Below are 21,657 nucleotides of genomic sequence, written 5' to 3'. Positions count from 1 at the left end.
AGAACAGAAACTCCAAAACACTGTTATCCACTCAGGTTTCTTATGAGAAAGTATAACATCGAGTATTCCCTTCTTCAGCTCAAACCTCTTCCTACATAATCAAAAGCTTCCAGGTAAACACCACAATAAACAAACAAACAAAAAAAAGTGAGAACATAGCCCAGAAGCCTATCTGGACTTGCAGCATTTATACCAACCGTGGTTGCCAGCCTTCATGTATCCACCCCAGACAACCAGAAATGCAACATCGGAAGGAAACAAGGAAAGCGTCTGAAACCATCACTGCATCACCACCACATTATCTGTGAATATTTTCTCCCTGCTCATCTCACTCCCCAGCCATCTGTTGCTTGTTGGCAGCTTGTAGTGCCCAAGATGAGCCACACAGAGGCTTCCAGTAACCTAACAGCTTGTTTCTTATTCCTGTTACCTCTCTTCAGACACCTCAGGAATTCCACTTTCATCTTAGGCTGCCATGGACTCCAGTCACAGCAGGTTTTTCGGGGACGGCAAAAAGCCTACATTCCTCATTCCTTCCCTTCTCTCCTATCTCTCCTTTTACAGAGAATGAAGACAATTCATAGGTGCCACTTCAATTGCACACACACAGGTTTGCTGGTGGTTGGTTTCTCCTTTTTTAAAAAACTACGTAGTTGATAAGTTGGAGGAAACTCTGAGACAGGTTGTATTAAATGGTAGCTATTGTGGTTCCTTGAAATGTGAACCCACTGAAAATGACAGGGACACTTACTGTATCCACAAACGCCGCCTCCCAGCCTCTGAAACCAAATTCGGGCTCAGACTGGACAAAGACACTATTCCAAGAGAAGATAGGAACGGTGACAATAAACATCACACCAGGAGGGCAGCATTAAAATAAAAGAGGCTCAAAGAGTCTCTCTTCTGACAAAGTTGCAAGGCTTGAATGAGAAGCCGCCACTGCTCAGCAGCCTTAATCAGGGCCAAATACACTGCCAAGCACATGACCGGCCCTTTATTCAATTACAGCCGAGTAATAGAACCAGTCCGCTCTAATTTCTCAGAACTCATTCCTCATGGATTAGACAACAAGAACTTTATAGAAAACCCTACCTGTCATTTTTTCAACATTATCAATCCACTGGTTCTTCATGGTCTCAAAATGTTCATAAGCAGCTTGATTTCCAGGGTTCCTAAGTAAGATGCGAGCAGCCGAGACCACCTGACAATGACAAAAGACCTTTAAATGCCAGAGCACCCTCACGCTCCAAATACAAAACTTCAGTCAAGCTTCCTCCTCTTTACCTACAGATGGCACTGTAAAGCTAGAAACTGGCAAGTCTCTTTTTAGGCTGAACATATTAGGTTTGGTCTCATAAATAGCTCCCCAAAATGGGCCCTTCACAGGAAGATTTTACCATCACAGCCTGATTTTAAGAAGGTAATAAAGTGACAAAGTAAATCAGTGTCCACTTGATAACTTCAGAAGAACATACACAAAGCTGGCATATGTTTAAACACTTGATGTCAACTCTTCCATCTTAAAAAGCACCAAGAAAGATACCAAAAACTACTCAAAACTGACTTACGGATAATATAAAGAAAAAAATCCTCACCACAACCCCATGAGAGAGGCAGGACAGTTAATATCTCTACTTTACAGATGCAAAAACCAAGTCTCAGAAAATTTAAGTGACTTGCTCAAGAGGTCCTGGCCAGTCAGGTATAGGATTTGGGGAAAAAAGGATTAACATTTGCTAACTATCTGGTAAGACACAAGCTGTACACGCATATTCTTAATCCAAAAAAAGGCCATTAGGAAGGAGTTAGCTCCATTATACAGATGAAAAACTGAGCATCAAGAGCACAGAGGACTCAGCCGAGCACAGTGGCTCATGCCTATAATCCCAGCACTTTGGGAGGCTGAGGTGGGTAGATCACTTGAGGTCAGCAGTTCAAGACCAGCCTGGCCAACATGGTGATACCCCATCTCTACTAAAAATACAAAAATTAGCCAGGAATGGTGTTGCACGCCTATAATCCTAGCTACTGGGGAGGCCAAGGCAGGAGAATCACTTGAACCTGGGAGGCAGAGGTTGCAGTAAACTGAGATCAAGCCACTGCACTCTCCAGCCTGGGCAACAGAGTGAGATTCTGTCTCAAAAAAAAAGAAAAGAAAATCTATTACACAGTAGACTTTTAATAACTGTCCGCTTTGTTTTCTTTTACCAATCTTCTTTTGCTCCTAAACTTACTAGCCATGCCTTATATCCCAGCACTTTGGGAGGCCGAGGTTGGCAGATCACAAGGTCAGGAGTTCAAGACCAAAGTGGCCAACATGGTGAAACCCCGTCTCTACTAAAAATACAAAAATTAGCCAGGCATGTTGGCAGGCGCCTGTAATCCCAGCTACTGGGGAGGCTAGGGCAGGAAAATTGCTTGAACCCAGAGGCAGAGGTTGCAATGGGCCAAGATAGCACCACTGCAACCCAGCCTGGGCAACAAGAGCAAAACTCCATTTTGGAAAAAAAAAAAAAGGTTATCAAATATTCTCCTAGTTAGCATCTATGTGGCAAGGGGATTGCTTTACTAACTTTTTCTACTTTCAAAACTAATAAGTAGTCCTTATGAAAAAAAAATTCAAACGTTATGAAAATGTATAAAGACAGTGACAGGGTCTTACTCTGGCTGGAGTACAGTGGGGCAATTAAAGCTCACTGCAGCCTCAAGCTTCTGGGCTCAAGTAATCCTCCCACCTCAGCCTCACAAGTAGCTGGGTTCACAGGCACGCACCACCACACCCAGCTAATTTTTTTTTTTTGGAGAGTCAGGGTCCTACTATGTTGCCCAGGCTGGTCTCAAACTCCAGGAGTCATGCAATCCTCTCACCTCACCCCCGCAAAGTGCTGCGATTATAGGTGTTAGCCACCATGCCCAGCCCTTATGTGTTTTTTATGCCATCTTACAGTAAGTAAACAAAAAATGTATAGAGATTGTTCTGCAATTAACTTTCTTTACTGAACACTATATGATGAGTACTGATATGAGGAGTGAGCAAAACCCAACCTGGGGTGTGAGTTCTCGGGCCGTCTTCACTGAGGCCTGAATGCCTTCCACTGTTGATTTATTAGCAGTACCAACCGCAGCTGCCTTCTCGGCCGTGGCACCAAGCTTTCCTGAATGGTTTTCAAAGTTAGCTGCTCTCTCATCAAATACCTTGAGGAAAAAACAATGACATTACAAACATTTATTTCAATAAAATGGGTCAGGCAGCCTAAGAAAAAGTCTCTTCCTTTAAGCAGAGGCAGCAACTGCTCAAAGACTTTATAGATGACATCAAACCCTAGTTAATAAAACAACAAACTCCAAATCCTGGCCTTGATAGATCTCCCGAGACGTTTGGCCATCACCATCATGTGCAAATGAACACATGCACACATGCACACGCACACCCTTAATTTTTAGCTCAACCAGTGCTTACCAGGTACAAGCAGGAGCATTATATACTCTGCAGTAAGTAATTCACTGAATGTGAAGACTAAACAACCTCCATTTTCAAAAGCTTATCTTCTAGTTTGAAGAAGACAGTCAAATGCACTCCAGGCTCTATTATAGGTGGCTGGGTACATTAAAAGCCCAGAACATCCACACAATCCTAAACTGAGCTCCAGCCTCCCCAGAGCAGCATCCTCCATATATCCCATTACCATTAATGTAAAAACTCTGCCCTTGACCTCCAAGGGAAAAAAGGTAGCTGGTGCTCACACTCAGGCCTTAGGGCAAGGATGACTGACTTTTATTAACTCCAAATGTAAAATCATCTACTTAATTGTTCATTCAGCTCTCAAATTTTTAAAAAGTTAATGTTTCCCTCAACATGGACACTGTGCAAGGTTGCATACTATGAAGGGGACTATTTAACTTACTTAAGTAGCAAGAGATCTTTGGTCATTTGTTAGAATAACATTATTAAAACTGATTCTTGCAAAAGCTTATCTTCTTCAAACTAGAAGATAATCTTTTGAGACTGGGGGTTATTTAGTCTTCACATTCAGTGAATTACTTACTGCATTATTAGAACTAATGCTTCCCAACAGCACTGGGTCAGGGTTATACACTACACGAACGTGTCTGGAGCTGCCTGGTGGAATGCATCCTCTTTTTTGTCTCCTCCTGCCTAACTTGGAGACCAGTTCTGGCTCTAGACAATCTCTAAAGGTCACTTGGTTCAATAGCAAGTTCTCATTATCATTGCCAGTGTTGTGTGTTTATCCTCTCAAGTCTCTTCCCCACGCCGGCCTCTCGTTTAGATTTAGCTACTTGGATTCTTGCCATTTAATGTCCAGAACCTCTGCCTAAAATCCCAGATCTCCTAGTCTCCTTCCCCTGGCCTCAGTTCTTTTACCTTAGCTGGTCTCCCACACTCTGGATCTCCTGGGTTTCTACCTACCTAATATCCTTGGTTGACTATCTCAATGCCAGACCATGATTACTGCTCCTTCTGATTTAACTAACTGCTTAACTTGCTTTTCTTGTCACTCAACCAAAATTTACTGAGCACCTACTCTGTGTCAGACCCTGAGCCAGATGCTGATGATACAAAAATGAGTGAGACACAATATCCTTATCTCAAGGAACTCACAGCCCAGTGAGAAAAAAACACAAAAACAGATTTACAACACAGTGTGCTATGTACAATAATAGAGATAAGCACTGATATTATAGGAGCAAAAGAAAAGGCACTTAACCTATCTGGGAAGCAAAGGATAATAGGATGAAGGATAAATAGGAATTCACCAAAAAAGAAAGGGAAGATAATTAGACAGAAAAAACAAAGACATGGGAAGGACAGGCTATGCAGGAAGCCACAAGCAACTAGGTATGGCTAGGGCCAGAAATGAGAGGGAGGGGTTTGTAGGAAATAGGTATAGGAAGTGTCAGAGCTAGATCACAGAGCTCTGGCCTTATCTTCTGTGAAAGGGCAGGCCCCACTGAAGGGTTTAAGCAGGTGAATGTCAGAGTCAGGTTGTATTTTTATTTTATTGATGGCCTAGTGAAAGTCATAGAAGACCAGTTAGAGCTATGCAGTCATATAGGCAGCGGGGGACTAGGAACAGAATTCAAGCTGTGGCAATATGAACAGAAAATGAAGTGAGATTAAATGAGTATATCTTAGTTGTTTATTTGTATGAATGGGTCGGGGAGGGGAAAAGTCAATGACAACTCACAAACTTCGAAGACAGAACAGAAGGACAACATATGCTGAGGTAACTAGGAAGCCTCTAAGTGGAGAGGCCCACCTAGATGTATCTACTAGTCTGAAAGAAAAGTCTGGAATGAAAAAAATAGCAAATCATCTCAGTCTAAGGGAACAATGAGCTGAACTGCCTAGTAACCCAGGTTACAGAAAGAAAATTGGGGTCATCAGCACATAATAACAAAAACCTCCACCTATCAGTTCTACATTGTCTTGGGTACCTGACCCCAACCCCGTCTCCTTTGCTGTCAATACTATAAAGGCTGGAAAACCAAATACTTGCTTTTCTAATCTCCTTTGCAGCTAGGGTGGCCATGAGACAGAGTTCAAACCAATGAGACATAGCAAAGCTCTCCTGGACAGTTTCTAGAAAAGCCTCTATTTTCACTCATTCAACACCAACAATGTAACAGGCACTGTTCCAGGAAGTAGGAATAAGGCAATGACAGAATAAAGTCCCTACCTGCATTGAGTTTTCATGGTAATGGGAAGGAAACAGACAAATCAAAAATGAAAAATGGGTAAATACATTAAATGTTTATAAATGCTGGTCGGGCATGATGGCTCACGCCTTTAATTCCAGCACTTTGGGAGGCCAAGTCGGGCAGATCATCTGAGGTCAGGAGTTCAAGACCAGCCTGACCATCATGGAGAAACCCCGTCTCTTGTGGTGGCACATGCCTGTAATCCCAGCTACTCGAGAGACTGAGGCAGGAGAATCACTTGAACCCAGGAGATAGAGGTTGTGGTGAGCCGAGATTGCACCATTGCACTCCAGACTGGGCAACAAGAGTGAAACTCCATCTAGAAAAAAAAAGTTGATAAACGCTAAGGAAAAAAAAGTTGATAAATGCTAAGGATATGGAGATTAAGAAATCCATGGGGATAGTAGTTGGGGTGGGGTTGTTAAATTAGTGGTCGCCCAAAAGTGGCATTTCAGTAGAAAGCTGAAGAAAGAAAGGGACTAATAGATATAGTTATCTGGAGAAGACTGAAAGAAACAGGTGCAAAGGCTCCAAGGTTAGAACATATAAACACACACTAGGAATACAATTCAAGGAGCTACATATAGATGTAGCTAGAAGAGCATGAGGGGGAAGAGTGGCACCACACAAGGGCAAAGAAATGGACAGGGACCAGATCCAGTGGTATGCCGAAACCACTTGTAAGCCAGCTCACAGGAGCCAAACATGTCCATCTCTTCCCAATTCTGCTTTCAGTGACTTCATGTTGAAACAGCCACTATGGAGTATTTACATGATGGAACTCAACAAACGTTACAAACCAGAGTTTTTTGTTTTCCTGGAGAGTTGGCTTACCAGCATACACTGGCAATTCTGTTTATTGTTAGCACTCTGGCTTCACTCTGGGACAGAGAGGAGTTTGAGTATAAGAATGACATCAATCGATTTAAAAAGATCATCCTGACTCAAAAGGCACAGTAGTGACTGAAGTACCCCCATTCTTCATTTCTTCCTGCCTTTAACATGATGCCATCCCACACCCTGCCAAAATGACCTAGAAAAGCATAGAAATGCCAGCTTTCATGATATTTAGCTGCTGAACCAATGCCAAAGCTACCTACTTCCATGTTTCTTGGTTTGTGGTGAAAATAAACCCAGTTGTTTTCATCTCTGATGGTCAGGTCTTCTATTGCTCGCAACTAAAGATATTTAACTGATACACGTGGAGACTAAAGTAAGAGGTGACAGGGTTTTCCCTGTTCTACTCTTCTACCCTTCATCTTCTTTTCCCAGCCACTGATCCTGATGTCTACTGTAATCACATATTTCACCTTTACATATACCTATAGTGCAAGCCAACAGAAAAATGGAAGACCTCATTTACCCACCTCTTCCCTATTGGGTGCATCAGGAGGGGCTGTGGCTGCCACTGCCAACAGCTTGATGGGAGTTGTGGTATCGCTGAACACATCTGACACTTCCTGAGTCATAGCCTCCTGCATCCGAGCTTTTAGATCCTTAAAAACATTATTTACATATGAAAATTTCCAGATATATCCCAAAGCATAACTACTAATGCCCTTACATACTTCACTTACATATTCATTCATCCATTCAGTCTTTCATTCAATAAATATTTATTGTTAACTGTGTACAAAGCTCTGAGCTAGCATAGAACAGTTGTAATTTATGAATCCTGCCCTCTAAGACATTAGTGGTCTAGTAGAAGAAGTAAGACATGACCCACATGTCCCTAAGGACTGTTCCACTCAATCAAGGAATCCTACTTCCTTTCTTGGTGGCCTCTATGAAATGATACTGAGAATTATGAGATTGAGCCCAAAGAAGGCCCAGAGATGAGCTAGAGTTCCACAACATTGCCAGTGCTGGTGCGGCCTGATAAAGATCACAGTAACTGTAAGGATTGTTTTGTGGATATAGTGCCAAATTTCTTTTTTTTTTTTTTTTTTGGGGGGGACGGAGTTTCGCTCTCGTTACCCAGGCTGGAGTGCAATGGCGTGATCTCGGCTCACCGCAACCTCCGCCTCCTGGGTTCAGGCAATTCTCCTGCCTCAGCCTCCTGAGTAGCTGGGATTACAGGCACGCGCCACCATGCCCAGCTAATGTTTTGTATTTTTAATAGAGACGGGGTTTCACCGTGTTGACCAGGATGGTCTCAATCTCTTGATCTTGTGATCCACCTGCCTCGGCCTCCCAAAGTGCTGGGATTACAGGCTTGAGCCACCGCGCCCAGCCATATAGTGCCAAATTTCTAACCAATTTATTGTCTTAAGAGGAAATAAATCAAGAAAAGGAATTTTTTTCACCAGATTTTTTTAGTTATGTTTTCTAGAAAAACTCAATAACAAATATATGTATCAATTTCTCAATGAGGGTCTAAATAAGAGTATTCTTAGAAGCCATGAAAAAGCTCTTTTTCATAGTTATCACATTTAGTCCAATTTAAGTTTTCTGGATTTATACAAAGAAGTCTCCATCACCCTCACTGTTTCCCAAGGTGGGTGGTATAGATTGGCTGGTGGTACCTGAGATAATTTTAGGTGTTACATGAGCAAATGTTTTTATTTTAATAATTATCCATTTCTTTTAAAGGATAATAGAAAAAATACAACCCAAGATTTCAGGATTGTTACAAAGTTTTCTTTTACTTTTTAATTTATTTATTTGAAATGGAGTCTGGCTCTGTCACCCAGGCTGGAGTGCAGTGGCGTGATCGTGGCTCACTGCAACCTCTGCCTCCCAGGTTCGAGTGATTCTCCCACCTCAGCCTCCCAAGTAGCTGGGATTAGAGGTGTGCGCCACCATGCCCAGCCCACAGCTTTGAAATAAATTTAAGTTTTAAAAAGGAGTCCATTTTAAGAAAAATATTGGCTAAATAAAAGGACAGATGATATATGGATAGAGCAAAAATCACAAAAGGGTTCTTGACTGAGTAGAATTTGGAAAACGCAAATGTAGTTGCTACTATATACCAACAAGCTCTTTCCTAATAAGCTCTAGATTTCCTTATATCCTTGGTCACTCTCTTTTCACTTTCCCTAGACCCCAGAAATTATGTATTTTTCAAAACTGTCTCTTCCTTCCCTTGTCTTTCAAAAATAAGAAGCGTAAAAAGTAAAGTGAGACATGCTCCTGACTTCACCTTTAAGGAGTCTTGGAGCTGAGATGCAAGTGCTCGTGCCTGAGGACTCTCCCCTTCCCCTCTGGCAGCCAGGTCAGCCAGTTGGGCTGTCAGCTGGTCCACTCGGTCACACTTGGCGAGAAGATCTTGCCGATAAGGCCCCATCATGACATTAGCCAGACGATGCCCTTCGGCCACAAGCCCCCGGATGGCAGCCTGACCTGGACCAAGAGAAAAACAATGAAACTTATATAGACACAGAGGAGACAATTGCAGTGTCATTCTGTGGTGTGGTATGGTGTGGCATCTTGCTCTATCACCCAGGCTGGAGTGCAGTGGCACAACAGCTCACTGCAGCCTCGATCTCCAGGCTCAAGCAGTCCCTACCACCACAGCCTGTCAAGTAGCTGGAACTACAAGTGTACACCACCACATCTGGTTAATTGGGGTTTTTTTGGGTTTTTTTTTTTGTTTGTTTTTTAGAGAGATGAGGTCTCACTATGTTGCCTACGCTGGTCTCGAACCCCTGAGCTCAGGCAATCCACCCACATCAGCCTCCCCAAAGTGCTGAGATTATAGGCATGAGCCACAACACCCAGCCAATTATTTTTATTTAACACTTTAATTCTTTTTATTTCACTATCTTTTAAAATCATGATCTAAAATTATGTAATATTTTATCATATTAACCATAATTATTTTACCATTCAGTTATTATTAAACATGTATACTGTATACATATATTCCTGTATGCAACTTCTTAGATCTCTAATTATTTCTTAGAAAAAGAAATCCCTTAATTTCCTGAATCAATAGGTATGAACTTGGTTTAAGCTCTTGACATCTAATACCAAATTTAGAAAGTTTGTCCTAATTTATTTCTCTAGTAAATTATACATGTACCCAATTCTCCAACTCCTCACAACACTGAGTATAACTAACAACTAACTTAGAATTTTGTCTTTTCTTTTTTTAAAGAGACATATCTCTCTCTGTCACTGAGGTTAGAATACAGTGGTATGATCACAGCTCACTACAGCCTGGAACTCCTGGCCTCAAGCGATCCTCCCACTTCAGCCTCCCAAATAGCTAGGAAGGTGTGACTACAGGTGAGCATCACTATGCCCAGCTAATTCTTTATTTTTGTAGAGAAAAGGCTTGCTATGTTGCGGGCTGGTCTCAAACTCCTGGGCAAAAGTGATCCTCCCACCTTTGCCTCCCAAAGCACTGGGATTACAAATAGAAGCCACCATTCCTGGCCCGCTTCTTGATTACATCACAGGAATTTTATTGGCTGCATTTGGAAATGGAATCACAGTTATTTATCAGTGGCTAAAGAATCCTTTCTGTACCTAATTACAGATGTTACAAAACCCCTATCAACAACTTGCTTATTTGCACTGAGACCAATTTAATGAGGGTTAAGTGTACTGCTGCCCTTACCGACTCCGCGGTCATCCACTGTGGGATTATCAATCCACCGCTGTGCTTGCTCAATCTTGCCCTCAAGGTGAACAGCTGCTTTGGCAGGTCTGCTGTTGGCCACAGCCCGGTTGGTTTTGGTCTGCAGGTTCTGCAGGGCCGTGGCTACCTGCTTGGCCAAGGCTCGAGCCTCTGGGGAATCTCCTTTCCCTCTGCAGAGAAAAAGCCATCCTGTCACACATAAACACTATTTACATTGAGATCACTTAGCCGATAATAACAAATGCTAATGAGAGGACAAATTGCTCATGATTGCTATTTATAATTTGGTTTGAAAGGAGTGCTTTATTTATTTGGGCCTTACATGAGAAATTAATAGTTTACATTCAAATTATTTTGTCCTAGTTAAGACATTAAATATGAGTTTGCATCAGTAAAACTCGAATCAATCATTTGGTTAGCTGAGCTTAATCAATCATCATTAAGTTAACTGTACCCTCTGCCTGCCACCTCTGATAACACTAGTTTCCTCTGGAACTGGGTGGGCCCAGGCAGCCATGTTTGTTATAGGAGTGGATGAAGTAGTTATAGTTGAACTAGTAGTAGTACTATCTTTTGAGTCCTAATTCTACCAGGTACCACCGAAAGCAATTTTTTATTGTTTGTTTTTTGTTTTGAGATGGGGTTTTGCTCCATCACCCCAGCTGGAATGCAGTGGTGTGATCATGGCTCACTGCAGGCTTGACCTCCCAAGGCTCACTGCAGCAATCCTCCTGCCTCAGCCTTCCAGGTAGCTGGGACTACAGACATGTGCCAGCACACCTGGCTGATTTTTTAAAAATATTTTGTAAAGATAGGAAACATTCTCCCTATGTTTCCGAAGCTGGTCTTAAACTCCTGGGTTCAAGTGATCCCACCATCTGGGCCTCCCAAAGTCCTATGCTGGGATTATAGGCATGACCTACCACACCTGACTGTAAGCACTTGTTTTATATTATTTAATCCTTACAACAACCCTATAATGTAAATAACAGTATTATCCTCATTATTAAAGAAATAAAAAGGATGTATGAGCTTGGATAACTTGCCCATTGTCCCATTACTTACTCTGATAAAGTCAGATTCAAACCTAGCACTGTGACTTCAGAGTCTTCACTCCTATTATTTTTATTTTTTTTTTTTTGAGATGGAGTCTCACAGTATCGCTGAGGCTGGAGTGCAGTGGCATGATCTCTGCTCACCGCAACCTCCGACTCTCAGGTTCAAGCAATTCTCCTGCCTCAGCTTCCAAGTAGATAGGCTTACAGGCCCCTGCCACCACATCCAGCTAATTTTTGTATTTTTAGTAGAAACAGGATTTCACCATGTTGGCCAGGCTGGTCTCTAACTCCTGACCTCAGGTGATCCACCCGCCTCAGCCTTCCCAAGTGCTGAAATTATAGGCGTGAGCCACTGTGCCCGGCCTTCATTCTTAAACTACTATATATTTGGTATCACATAATCCCCAGTCCTTGCTATAACTGATTAAACTGGGTGGTTATCTACCTCAAGGACAACATACCCACAGTCAGGCAAAGCACTTAATTAGATTCTGGTGGTTCTCAAAGTCCAGTGTGAATAAAAGTCGCTGGAGAGCTTATTTTTAAATACAAGTTGTTAAATCCACCATCAAAAGAGATTCTGATTAAGTATATTTGGGGTGGGGTCAACACACAGGGTGAAACAGGCATAGAGGATCCCACATCGTGACTAAGAGGTGGAGGAGGGGCTTCCAGGTGCCACAACACCTGGCCACAGTTCAAGCTGTTGGGTTTGATGAGGTGCATCTATTTTCAATAATCCTCCACTTTTTACTTGACTGGGTCCCTCTAACCAAAGAACCTCAACCAAGTACCAACACAGTAATAAAAAACCATAATTATATCACAAAGGTCAATAATTGTCCCCAAAATCTTGTTCCAAAGACTTCAAATTCTAACCATTATGAAAATACAAAGAATCTGACTCATTTTCCATTACAGATCCTCTCAGCCATAGAGAGGTAACCTTTGGGCTAACTTTATCTGTCTCATCTGTAAACATAAAAATAATAGCCCATCTGTCAGAACAGCCAATTCAGATACTCTCCGTTTTTTCTGTTTTTTTTTTTTTTTTTTAGCCAGAGTCTTGCTCTGTTGCCCAGGCTGGAGTGCAGTGGCATGTTCTCGGCTCACGGCAACCTCCACTTCCTGGGCTCAAGTGATTCTCCTGCCTCAGCCTCCAAGTAGCTGGGGTTACAGGTACCCACCAAAGGATAATTAAGAGTTCCTTTATGACTCTAAATTTTTATAACATTATTCTTATAAAGCTGAACAAAGAGTGTATTTAACATGATTCTGATCATGCCTACTCCTGGCAAGAGGTTATGTCGATGTATGTTTATGTGTGTGCTATAGTATTAAGTAATGGTGGTATGATGACCACATATGAGGGTCTGCTGTTAGCCACCATTACCATTCATTATCTCTTCATCATTAAGAAACATTAAAGAGTACCTAGTGTGTATATGTGTGTATGGATTTACATTAGGTCCTAAGAGTATGGAGAGCAACTTTTACTTTTGACATTAAGCCCTTCCTTGGTGCTGTTTTGGCATGTGTTGCAGGGGTTTTTTTCTTAAGAGAGAGAAATATCTGTTGAAAGAAGGAAGCAGTTAGGTGCAGTGGCTCACGCCTATAATCCCAAAACTTTGGAAAGCTGAGGTGGGAGGATTGCTTGGGCCCTTGAGTTTGAGACTAGCCCTGACAACATAGCGAGACCCCATCTCTATAAAAAATTTAAAAATTAGCCAGGCATGGTGGCAAGTGCTGTAGCCCTAGCTACTTGGGAGGCTGAGGTGGAAGGATGGCTTGAGCCAGGGAGTTCAAAGCTGCAGTGAGGCAAAGTCAGGCTGCTGCACTCCAGCATGGGTGGTAGAGTAAGACCTTATCTCAAAAAAAAGAAAGAGGAAATACCCCTTTTCAATATCATCAAAATAGGTGCCACAAGAGCCTTTAAGAGAGAAGAATGTGGCAAGGCTGTTGTTACAAAAAGAATCATCCAGGAAATATAATTTAAGTATCTCCTATAATTGCTACTTACAAAATAACACTGCTGGGGAAAGAAGAAAGTAACTTCTTATGCTTCTTCCCTGCTATATATATATAGGAGTCTTTCAATTGCTAGCCACAAAAATTATTTTCCTCTTATGTATGGGGAGCAGATAGGTCACTAACACAATATATCAAGGAATGCCCTAGCTTAGAAATTTAAAAAGCATTTCTAAAAAGGAGTTCTTAGCATCCTAAATTTATCAATTTATACCTATGTGACCAGCAACAAATCACTAAACCTCAGTTACATGACTGATACAACAAATTAACATCTGACCTAGAATCAATGAGAATATAGTGGAGGAGCATCATACACGCAAATAACCTTGAAATATGTATGTTCTTGGGGGAAGAAAGAATGATAAGGACAGGGAAGGGAGAGAGAAAGAGAGAGAAGAAAAAATATAAAAGGTTAATTTAAGGGTTAAACACATACTGTCTTCGTAGATCTGCTAATTTAGAAGTCAGAGCAGATATTTCTCCAAGGGAACGTAGAATGTCATCTCTTTCTTTAGGATCGTCACACAATTCTGCTATTTTCCGAGCTTCAGCCAAAGCCCCTCGAATCTGCTCTTCTCCTTCCGGTCCACCATTTGGATCTGCAAGCCAGTTCTACACACAGAAATGAAGAAGCAGCATGCTGTGATCTACTAATGAACCCCATTTTACTAAACTTAACAAGGTCAGAAGTATTGCAAAAGTAATACACCAGTAATTGTTTTATAATGCTGATCCTTATTATTATACAGAGGTTCTTGGGTACGATAACTCTCAATTTTTTCATGCCCATTAGAATAAAATACCTTCCCAAGCTTTATTTTATCTCTGAATTAACCATACCTTATTAGTTCCTCATTTCCTCAAACGTGTGTTGTGAAATGCTTGAAAATCATTTTACAGTAGAGCAGTATCAGAAAACTTTAACCCTTAAACATTGCAATGACCAGAGTTGTGAATTCTGGGACAAGGAATAGTTTCAATGTACTGCAATCAATATCAGGAACTAAAATTCTCTTGGTACTCTGAGCGCTTACTTTTACCTAATTGAAGTACTGTAAATTAACATCATTTCAAAATATAGATAAATGTTTGTTTAAATCTGTGGTGGTAAAGGAGGTGTTAACATTGGCAACTGCTAGAAGTCACTCATCACTTAGAAACCATTATCCAACTACAGTAAATGATAAGAGAGAGAGAGAAGAAAGATAGGATATTTATGATTTAGGATATTTATGAAATATTTCTTTCTCTTTTATTTCCCATCCCTCCTGAAAATCACCATCACTACCTGAGCAGCATCAATCTTCTTTGCAATGCTCTGCTTTGAGTTGGTCATGGCTTCGAGCTTGCGAGCTGCATTTTCCACTTTTGCTGTGAGCACATCCAGACCCTGAGATACCTGCTGGGCTTTTTGCATGGCCACTGGTGAGGATCCTTGTCCTCTGCTCAAAACAGACACATGCTGTCATTGTACACTCTCAAATACTTAATGACAAAATATTCCTAATAGCACAGTACATGTGGTTTTTGTGAACATGCTTGTCTTTTTCCTTTTCCCCAGTAAATTTGGGACAGCACAAGAAAACACATAAACAAAGCAAGATGCCCAAATCACATACTTTTTCTTTTAAAAATGCACATTAGCTTCATGGAACTGCATAACCACTATGAAGACCAGGCCAGCAAATTTTGATAATTACTCTTCTCCTGGTAGTGATTACATAATCAGATCTAAACTTGAGTGGGAAAATGTGCTGGTGAGCTTATTGCTAGGGAGGATTTTGTTACCATAGTAATGTGTGCTTCTGAAATAAATGGCCCATTAAATTGTCTTCTTATGGGCAAGTATACATTGAAAATGTTTCAGGAGGCAGCACACATAGTGTTAATGAAAGTATACCACATTGGGAACAAGCAGATCTGTGTTCGAATCTTTGCTCTTGGTACCTATGGAACCTTGTTTATGATGTTTTACCTCCCTGGGTTTCCACTTTCTAACTTATATAATGAAGGTAACATATAATGTAGGTAGGTAATACATTTTCCCCGCTTATTTTATGGAGTGGCTTCAAGCATCAAAATAATATACTTGAAAACACTGTCAATATAGCTACACAAATATATGACCTACTATTATTACTGAATTATCATCATTTTTATAATGAACCTAACGATAATGTTAAATGTCTACCCTCCACTCCTAGGCAATCTATAAATATCGAAACTAGCTAATACTGAGAGGGAAAAAAGCACATGGCAGTAGGAAACTGCTGTTTCTCCTCAAGTTCCAAAAGAACTGATTTCACTATTTTCCTCTCTCAGAAATGGTATGCTATTACTACCAAAAATGATGTGAGTTCGTGAAAACTTGTTTCTCTATTTACTTTCCCTATTTACTTGTTTTCCTTATTTACTTTCCAAGTCACAAAGTATGATTTGCCCTCATTTTACAATCCAGATTGTTTTAATCCAAGCAGCCTGGTAAACCCAATGATAGAGGCAGCAACTTTACCATTTGGTAGAATGGGATGGCTGATTATCCTAATCAGAGCTTCTAGTTTTAGGATAAACTCCAAAATGCCTTTACTTCCCTTCATAATAGTATTGATCTTTCATCTATCTAGCCTCTGTGGTTTTTTTAAAAAAAATTTTTTAAGATGGAGTCTCACTGTTGTCCAGGCTGGAATGCAGTGGCATGATCTTGGCTTATTGCAACCTCTGCCTCCCAGGTTTAAGCAATTCTCCTGCCTCAGCCTCCTGGGAAGCTGGGATTACAGGTATGTGCCACCACGCTTGGCTAATTTTTGTATTTTTAGTAGAGATGGGGTTTCACCATGTTGGCCAAGCTGGTCTTGAACTCCCAACCTCAAATGATCTACCCGCCTTGGCCTCCCAAAGTGCCCAGCCTATCTAGCCCCTTTTAAAAATTCTTCTGTTTTTATCTATACCAAAACTTGAGGTAACAAATTCATTCACTTATTGCCGGGTATATAAAAGGTACATATAACACCTTTGCCTTGAAGTTGAGGCCTTCCTTTTATGTAGCAGAGGAGGGGAAGACTTTTAGGAAATATAGTCTTTAGGATTTAATTTGCTTTTTTTCTTAAAATGTACTACTTCATGATGAGAGATCTTTTGGGTAAAAGAGTCCAACTCTATATTACAAAATAATAACTTCTCTGAAGCTAGAAATTTAGAAATTTTTTTTACAACAGTCCAACTATGAAAAAGTAAAACTATTTATGAGCTACACAGTTTTTTCATTCAAAAGAGAAATTGAGTCCCATGGGGGTAAAAATATACACTAACAACCTAGAAACCCTGTGTGACTGAATAGAATATCAAGAAGAAATTGTTACTGCATTTCAGCCACTAAAATATTGAACAGCTGGGTACACTTAAGAAAGGACTACAGGGAGATAACTTTCTAATCTTTCATCGGGAAAGGATATTGCAGGCTCCACTGTGAAGCAGGCCCATAGTTACTCTTCACTGTTCTAGGCTTTTCTCTTTACAGATTAATGGTAGAACCCCTACAATAACTACCTCATTCTCTTTCTCTAAACACATACCACTGTGCATTTGAGAATTCCAAGTGAAAACTGGCTACCACACTGGGAAAAGGCTGCAGACAAAAGACACAAAAGTGAGAAATTAGAAGAGCCAAGAATCTTGTCAAACTGCACTGGCATTTCTCTGAATGAGAACAAAACTTCTTTTTGTCCTTTTTACAAAGTCCTTGCCATGCTCATGACAGAGGAGATTGCTTCCCAGCAGGAGAAAAGATTCACTGAACTCAGAGATCACATTTATTTAAGCTGTTTCTCTCCCCTTCAAGACAGAGACTCAACCTGAAATTCCTGGAGCTTCCAGAGCTACAGGGAATCCATGAACCTCTAGAAATTAGGCATCATGTTGTATGGGCATGTTTATATGCATCTTTTTAGGTAAGGATGAATGCTTTCATCAGATGATAGAAGTGATCTTGGTCCAAAAAAAGATTAAGAACCACTCATTTTAAGATCTGCTTTCTTGGCCAGACACGTGGCTCACACCCGTAATCCCAGCACTTTGGGAGGCCGAGGCGGTCAGATCACCTGAGGTCAGGAGTTCAGGTTTCCCACCTGGCAAAACCCCATCTCTATTAAAAATACAAAAATTAGCCAGGCATGGTGGTGCATGCCTGTAATCCCAGGTACTCAGGAAGCTGAGGCAGGAGAATTGCTTGAACCTGGGAGGCGGAAGTTGCAGTGAGCTGAGACCACACCATTGCCCTCCAGCTTGGGCAACAAGAGCAAAACTCCATGTCAAAAATAAAAGAGGATCTTTTAGAATTTCATTAACTCTAGGTATGAGTTCGTTTGTATGAATTCCAAACAAATTTATATGATATTAAGTTTTCTCAACAGCAAACTATGTTTATTTAGTTTATGGGGAGAAAAGCTCTCAAGGCCAAGGCTTTAGGAGGGCAAAAGTAAGGTAAATAATTATGAAAATGACTAAATAATGATGAAAAGGCAACTCAAAAAAGCCCGGAAACTACCAACTTAGGGGATAACCTAGTTAACTGATTTTTTTTATTATGTGAAATAATTCCAGTGTTTTCACTCTGTTTCTTTCTCCCTATCCTTCATAAAATATATTTACCCATGCCAGATTTCACCACTGACCCTTATTTTCATAAGCCTATGGCTAGAAAATTAAAAACTAGATTTGTGTTTCAGTTTCAGTTACAGAATAAGTTTCAGCTTTATGATGAGGCATTTGTGTATTTTAAAAGTTCGAGCCGGGAGTGGTGGCTTACGCCTTTAATCTCAACACTTTGGGAGGATTACTTGAGGCCAGGAGTTTGTGACCACACAACATAAGACCCTATCTACAAAATATTAAAAAACTAGCCAAGCATAGTAGCACATGCCTATAGTTCTAGCTACTCAGGAGGGTGAAGAAGGAACATTGCTTGAGCCCAGGAGTTTAAAGTTACAGTGAACTATGATCATGCCACTACACTTCAGCCTGGGTGACAGAGCAAGACCATGTCATTAAAAATAAAAAATTTGGCTGGGCATGGTGGCTCATGCCTGTAATCCCAGCACTTTGGGAAGCTGAGGCACGTGGATCACCTGAGAGTTTGAGACCAGCCTGGCCAACACAGTGAAACCCTGTCTCTACTAAAAATACTAAAAATACAAAAAATTAGCCAGCATGGCAGCACATGCCTGTAATCCCAGCTACTTGGGAGGTTGAGGCAGGAGAATTGCTTGAGCCTGGGAGACAGAAGTTACAGTAAGCCAAGATCACACCACTGCATCCCAGCCTGGACAAGACTCCATCTCTAAATAAATAAATAAATAACGTAAAACATGTTTTTAATAAAATCAGGCCAGGCGTGGTGGCTCATATGCCTGTAATCCCAGCACTTTGGGAGGCTGAGGCAGATGGATCACCCGAGGCCAGGAGTTCACGACCAGTTTGGCCAATCTGGCAAAACTCCATCTCTACTAAAAATACAAAAATTAGCCAGGTGTGATGGCGGGCACCTGTAATCCCAGCTACCCAGGAGGCTGAGGCAGAAGAATCTCTTGAACCTGGGAGGTCAACATTGCAGTGAGTCAAAATCGTACCTCAAAATAATAATAATAATAATAATAAGAGAGAGAGAGAGAGAGAGGAAAAAAAGTCAGCCAGCAAAGGGAAAGATCACCTCCATCTCAAAAGAATTTAACAGATTTTAATATCTCTGTTACCTTCTAGCCAAAGAGATAACCCAAAACTGGCACATACTTGCTTTCTGAATCACCCTGAGTTATCCACTACTGCTCTATAAGGGCAGAGGAAATTTACCTGGCACGGAGGTCAGCCACTTGATCAGTCATCTGCCCTAGCATTTTGCAGGTTCCCAGAATCTCCCTGCGTTCTTTGCCTGCACAGAGTTCACCAACTTTTCCAGCTTCATCTAAGATCTGTCTGATGGCCTGCTCACCAGCATCCCCTAAAATAAAGAGATATTCAATATCTACCTTGTTGACACATTCATTATTTAGAGAGGATACTTTACAAGCCATTTCACTCACGATGGAATGGATGATTTTAAACAACACGAGTGAATAGAAAGCAACATATCTGATAGCTAACAGCCAAGCAGTGCCCTTAAACCATATGGTGAGGTTTCAGCCACAGATACTGCTAAAAAAGATACTTGGAACCATATCTATTTGAAGATAATAAGTAGCTTGTGGTAAGAATATGGATGATGAAAATAGACTCTTAACAATTTAATAGTATTTAGCACCTCCAACCTCCATTAGGTTTTTATATTCATTCAAATATTAATCTAAAACACAATAAATATTAGATTAGAAAATCAATTAAAGCCTAGTTCAATAACCTATTTGGGTCTTATCTTTATATAGTCAACTTCACTTTCCAATTCTTATTTCCATCGTGATTTAATCTGTTATAATTAAGTACTCTGTTGACATAAATGGAAGTCTGCTCAATGGGAACTGGAAAAGAAGAGCTTTTATTCAAAATAATTACGTTTTTGATTCAGGGAAGTGGATAACCAATAATTTTGCAAAGAATGCCCAGCTCAGCCTGACTTATTCCTCCATGATTAGAGGTGATAGAATCTATGCCCTTCATCCTTTTAAGGCCTAGTACTTGCTTCAGTTACTCAAAACTATGAGATAATGGGGTATGTCCCATAATGTTACAGTAGTTCTCTCAGATTATAAGATTATGAGAGAATTTCTTTCTTTCATTTGCTTGGTTTTTAGCTTATTGTTGTATCTACTGGAGAAGTAGAACTAACGGGTTACCTGGGGAGGCGCTAGGGTCACGGAGCCAACCTTTGGCCTGGTTCAGTTTGGAGTCTATGGAGGCCAATGCTCTCTTCATGGCTTCAGTGTCCTTTTGGAAAGAAATCCCACAATTACTTTCTTTGCAAAAGTTGAGATACCATGATACAAAGTAAGACAGAGAAGAAGTTACAGCATTAACATACAATAGCTGAGGTAGTCAGTCCTATGAAGGCCTTAAAAATATTGTCACCACACCACAATTCTCATTTCTGTCAAAATGCAGCATCTTGCATGCAAATTTTCAGTTAATTCTACTCTGTTGCTAAACAGAGTAGAATTGGGTTCCCTATTGCTAAAAGTGTGAAAACTGGTAAAATTGCTCAAGCCAGAAAAAGTTTAATGTCTTCAGCAGGAAACAGCCCTGTTGTCACATGCCTCATTATCAGCCTTTCCACTAGTCAACATTCATCTACTTTAGCCTTGCCAAAGCCCTTTCCGCTTCAGGGAAGCCTCATTAGTATGTGGTGCCACAAATCACAGTTCTTTTACATCTTTTTTGAAATGTACACACTGGATGATGTTTCACTATATTTAATTAGTCTGAAAAACTTGGAATTACTGGTTGGAAAAACAATTGAAAATGTTAATCTAGCAATTTAATTATAATTCTACAAATAAACCCCTCAAAGTAATATAATTTAGAAGTGTTTTCTGACCTTCCCTGCTATTCCTCATTCTTAGTTCGCTTACCATCCCTCACTTGGAAGAAGATGCAGGATAGAATAAATGGGCCTCAGCTTATTGTTTACAACCAGGATTCATGAGGACTAGCTTGAAACTAGCATAAAATCTCCCAGGATACACGAGGAGAAGCTAAAACAACAGACTAATCGCTTTAAATATATATAAGTATTTCAGTAAATTTTTTAAAATACATAAAAACACAGAGAACAATATAACACTGGCCATCTCTTAAGTCTCTATTTAGCATGTTCAAAGACCATCTATCCTTTTTGCTGTAGGAAACTGACTCTTACAGAGTTAATCCATCAAAGCACAAAGTCAGCCTCTAAAATTCTAGGCAATGTCCTAGCTTCCTTCAGTTTCCAATCCTGCAAAACTGGGGTTCTTAAAGGTGTTGCACCACCAGTTTTCCACACGGGGGCACCAGGAGCATCCCGACTTCCAATTCAAAGAAGATCCAGCACTATCACAAATAAGCATTGGCAGCACGCATAGTTAGGCTCAAGGTAGGCAACTGTCCCAAAGCACCTATTCAAAAGATAGAATCCCTCCTTCCCCAACTAAACAGACACACATTATCCTCCTGTTGAATCCTTGGCTATCTAAGGCTCTAAATAGCAAATTCTCAGCTATAGCAATGAAAAAGAAGTAAACTAAATTACTGAAAAAATTGAAAATAAAATATTTTTATTATCGAGTTATATGTAACTATGGT

At 40.6% G+C, this 21,657-nt stretch overlaps 1 protein-coding gene across 4 annotated transcripts in view; it reads right to left on the bottom strand.

Annotated features, from left to right (window-relative positions):
* VCL (vinculin) overlaps positions 1 to 21,657 on the bottom strand; it is a 121,609-nt gene that overhangs the window by 15,848 nt on the left and 84,104 nt on the right. For 2 of the 4 annotated variants that reach the window (XM_017548575.2, XM_017548587.2), the window contains exons 7-15: positions 20,217 to 20,310; positions 19,240 to 19,387; positions 14,684 to 14,837; positions 13,832 to 14,007; positions 10,286 to 10,476; positions 8,864 to 9,063; positions 7,089 to 7,217; positions 3,046 to 3,195; positions 1,093 to 1,201 (exon numbers count right to left, since the gene is read on the bottom strand). In XM_017548575.2, the coding sequence (XP_017404064.1) occupies positions 1,093 to 1,201; positions 3,046 to 3,195; positions 7,089 to 7,217; positions 8,864 to 9,063; positions 10,286 to 10,476; positions 13,832 to 14,007; positions 14,684 to 14,837; positions 19,240 to 19,387; positions 20,217 to 20,310 (1,351 nt within the window). The remainder of the gene's footprint in view (positions 1 to 1,092; positions 1,202 to 3,045; positions 3,196 to 7,088; positions 7,218 to 8,863; positions 9,064 to 10,285; positions 10,477 to 13,831; positions 14,008 to 14,683; positions 14,838 to 19,239; positions 19,388 to 20,216; positions 20,311 to 21,657) is intronic. The other 2 variants (XM_017548580.2, XM_017548595.2) reach the window with 1 other exon arrangement.

Source organism: Cebus imitator, unplaced genomic scaffold (assembly GCF_001604975.1).
Source record: "Cebus imitator isolate Cc_AM_T3 unplaced genomic scaffold, Cebus_imitator-1.0 Scaffold11, whole genome shotgun sequence".
NCBI lineage: Eukaryota > Metazoa > Chordata > Mammalia > Primates > Cebidae > Cebus > Cebus imitator.
The sequence above is the reverse complement of the archived record's forward strand: the minus strand, read 5'-3'. Positions and strand labels throughout refer to the sequence as shown.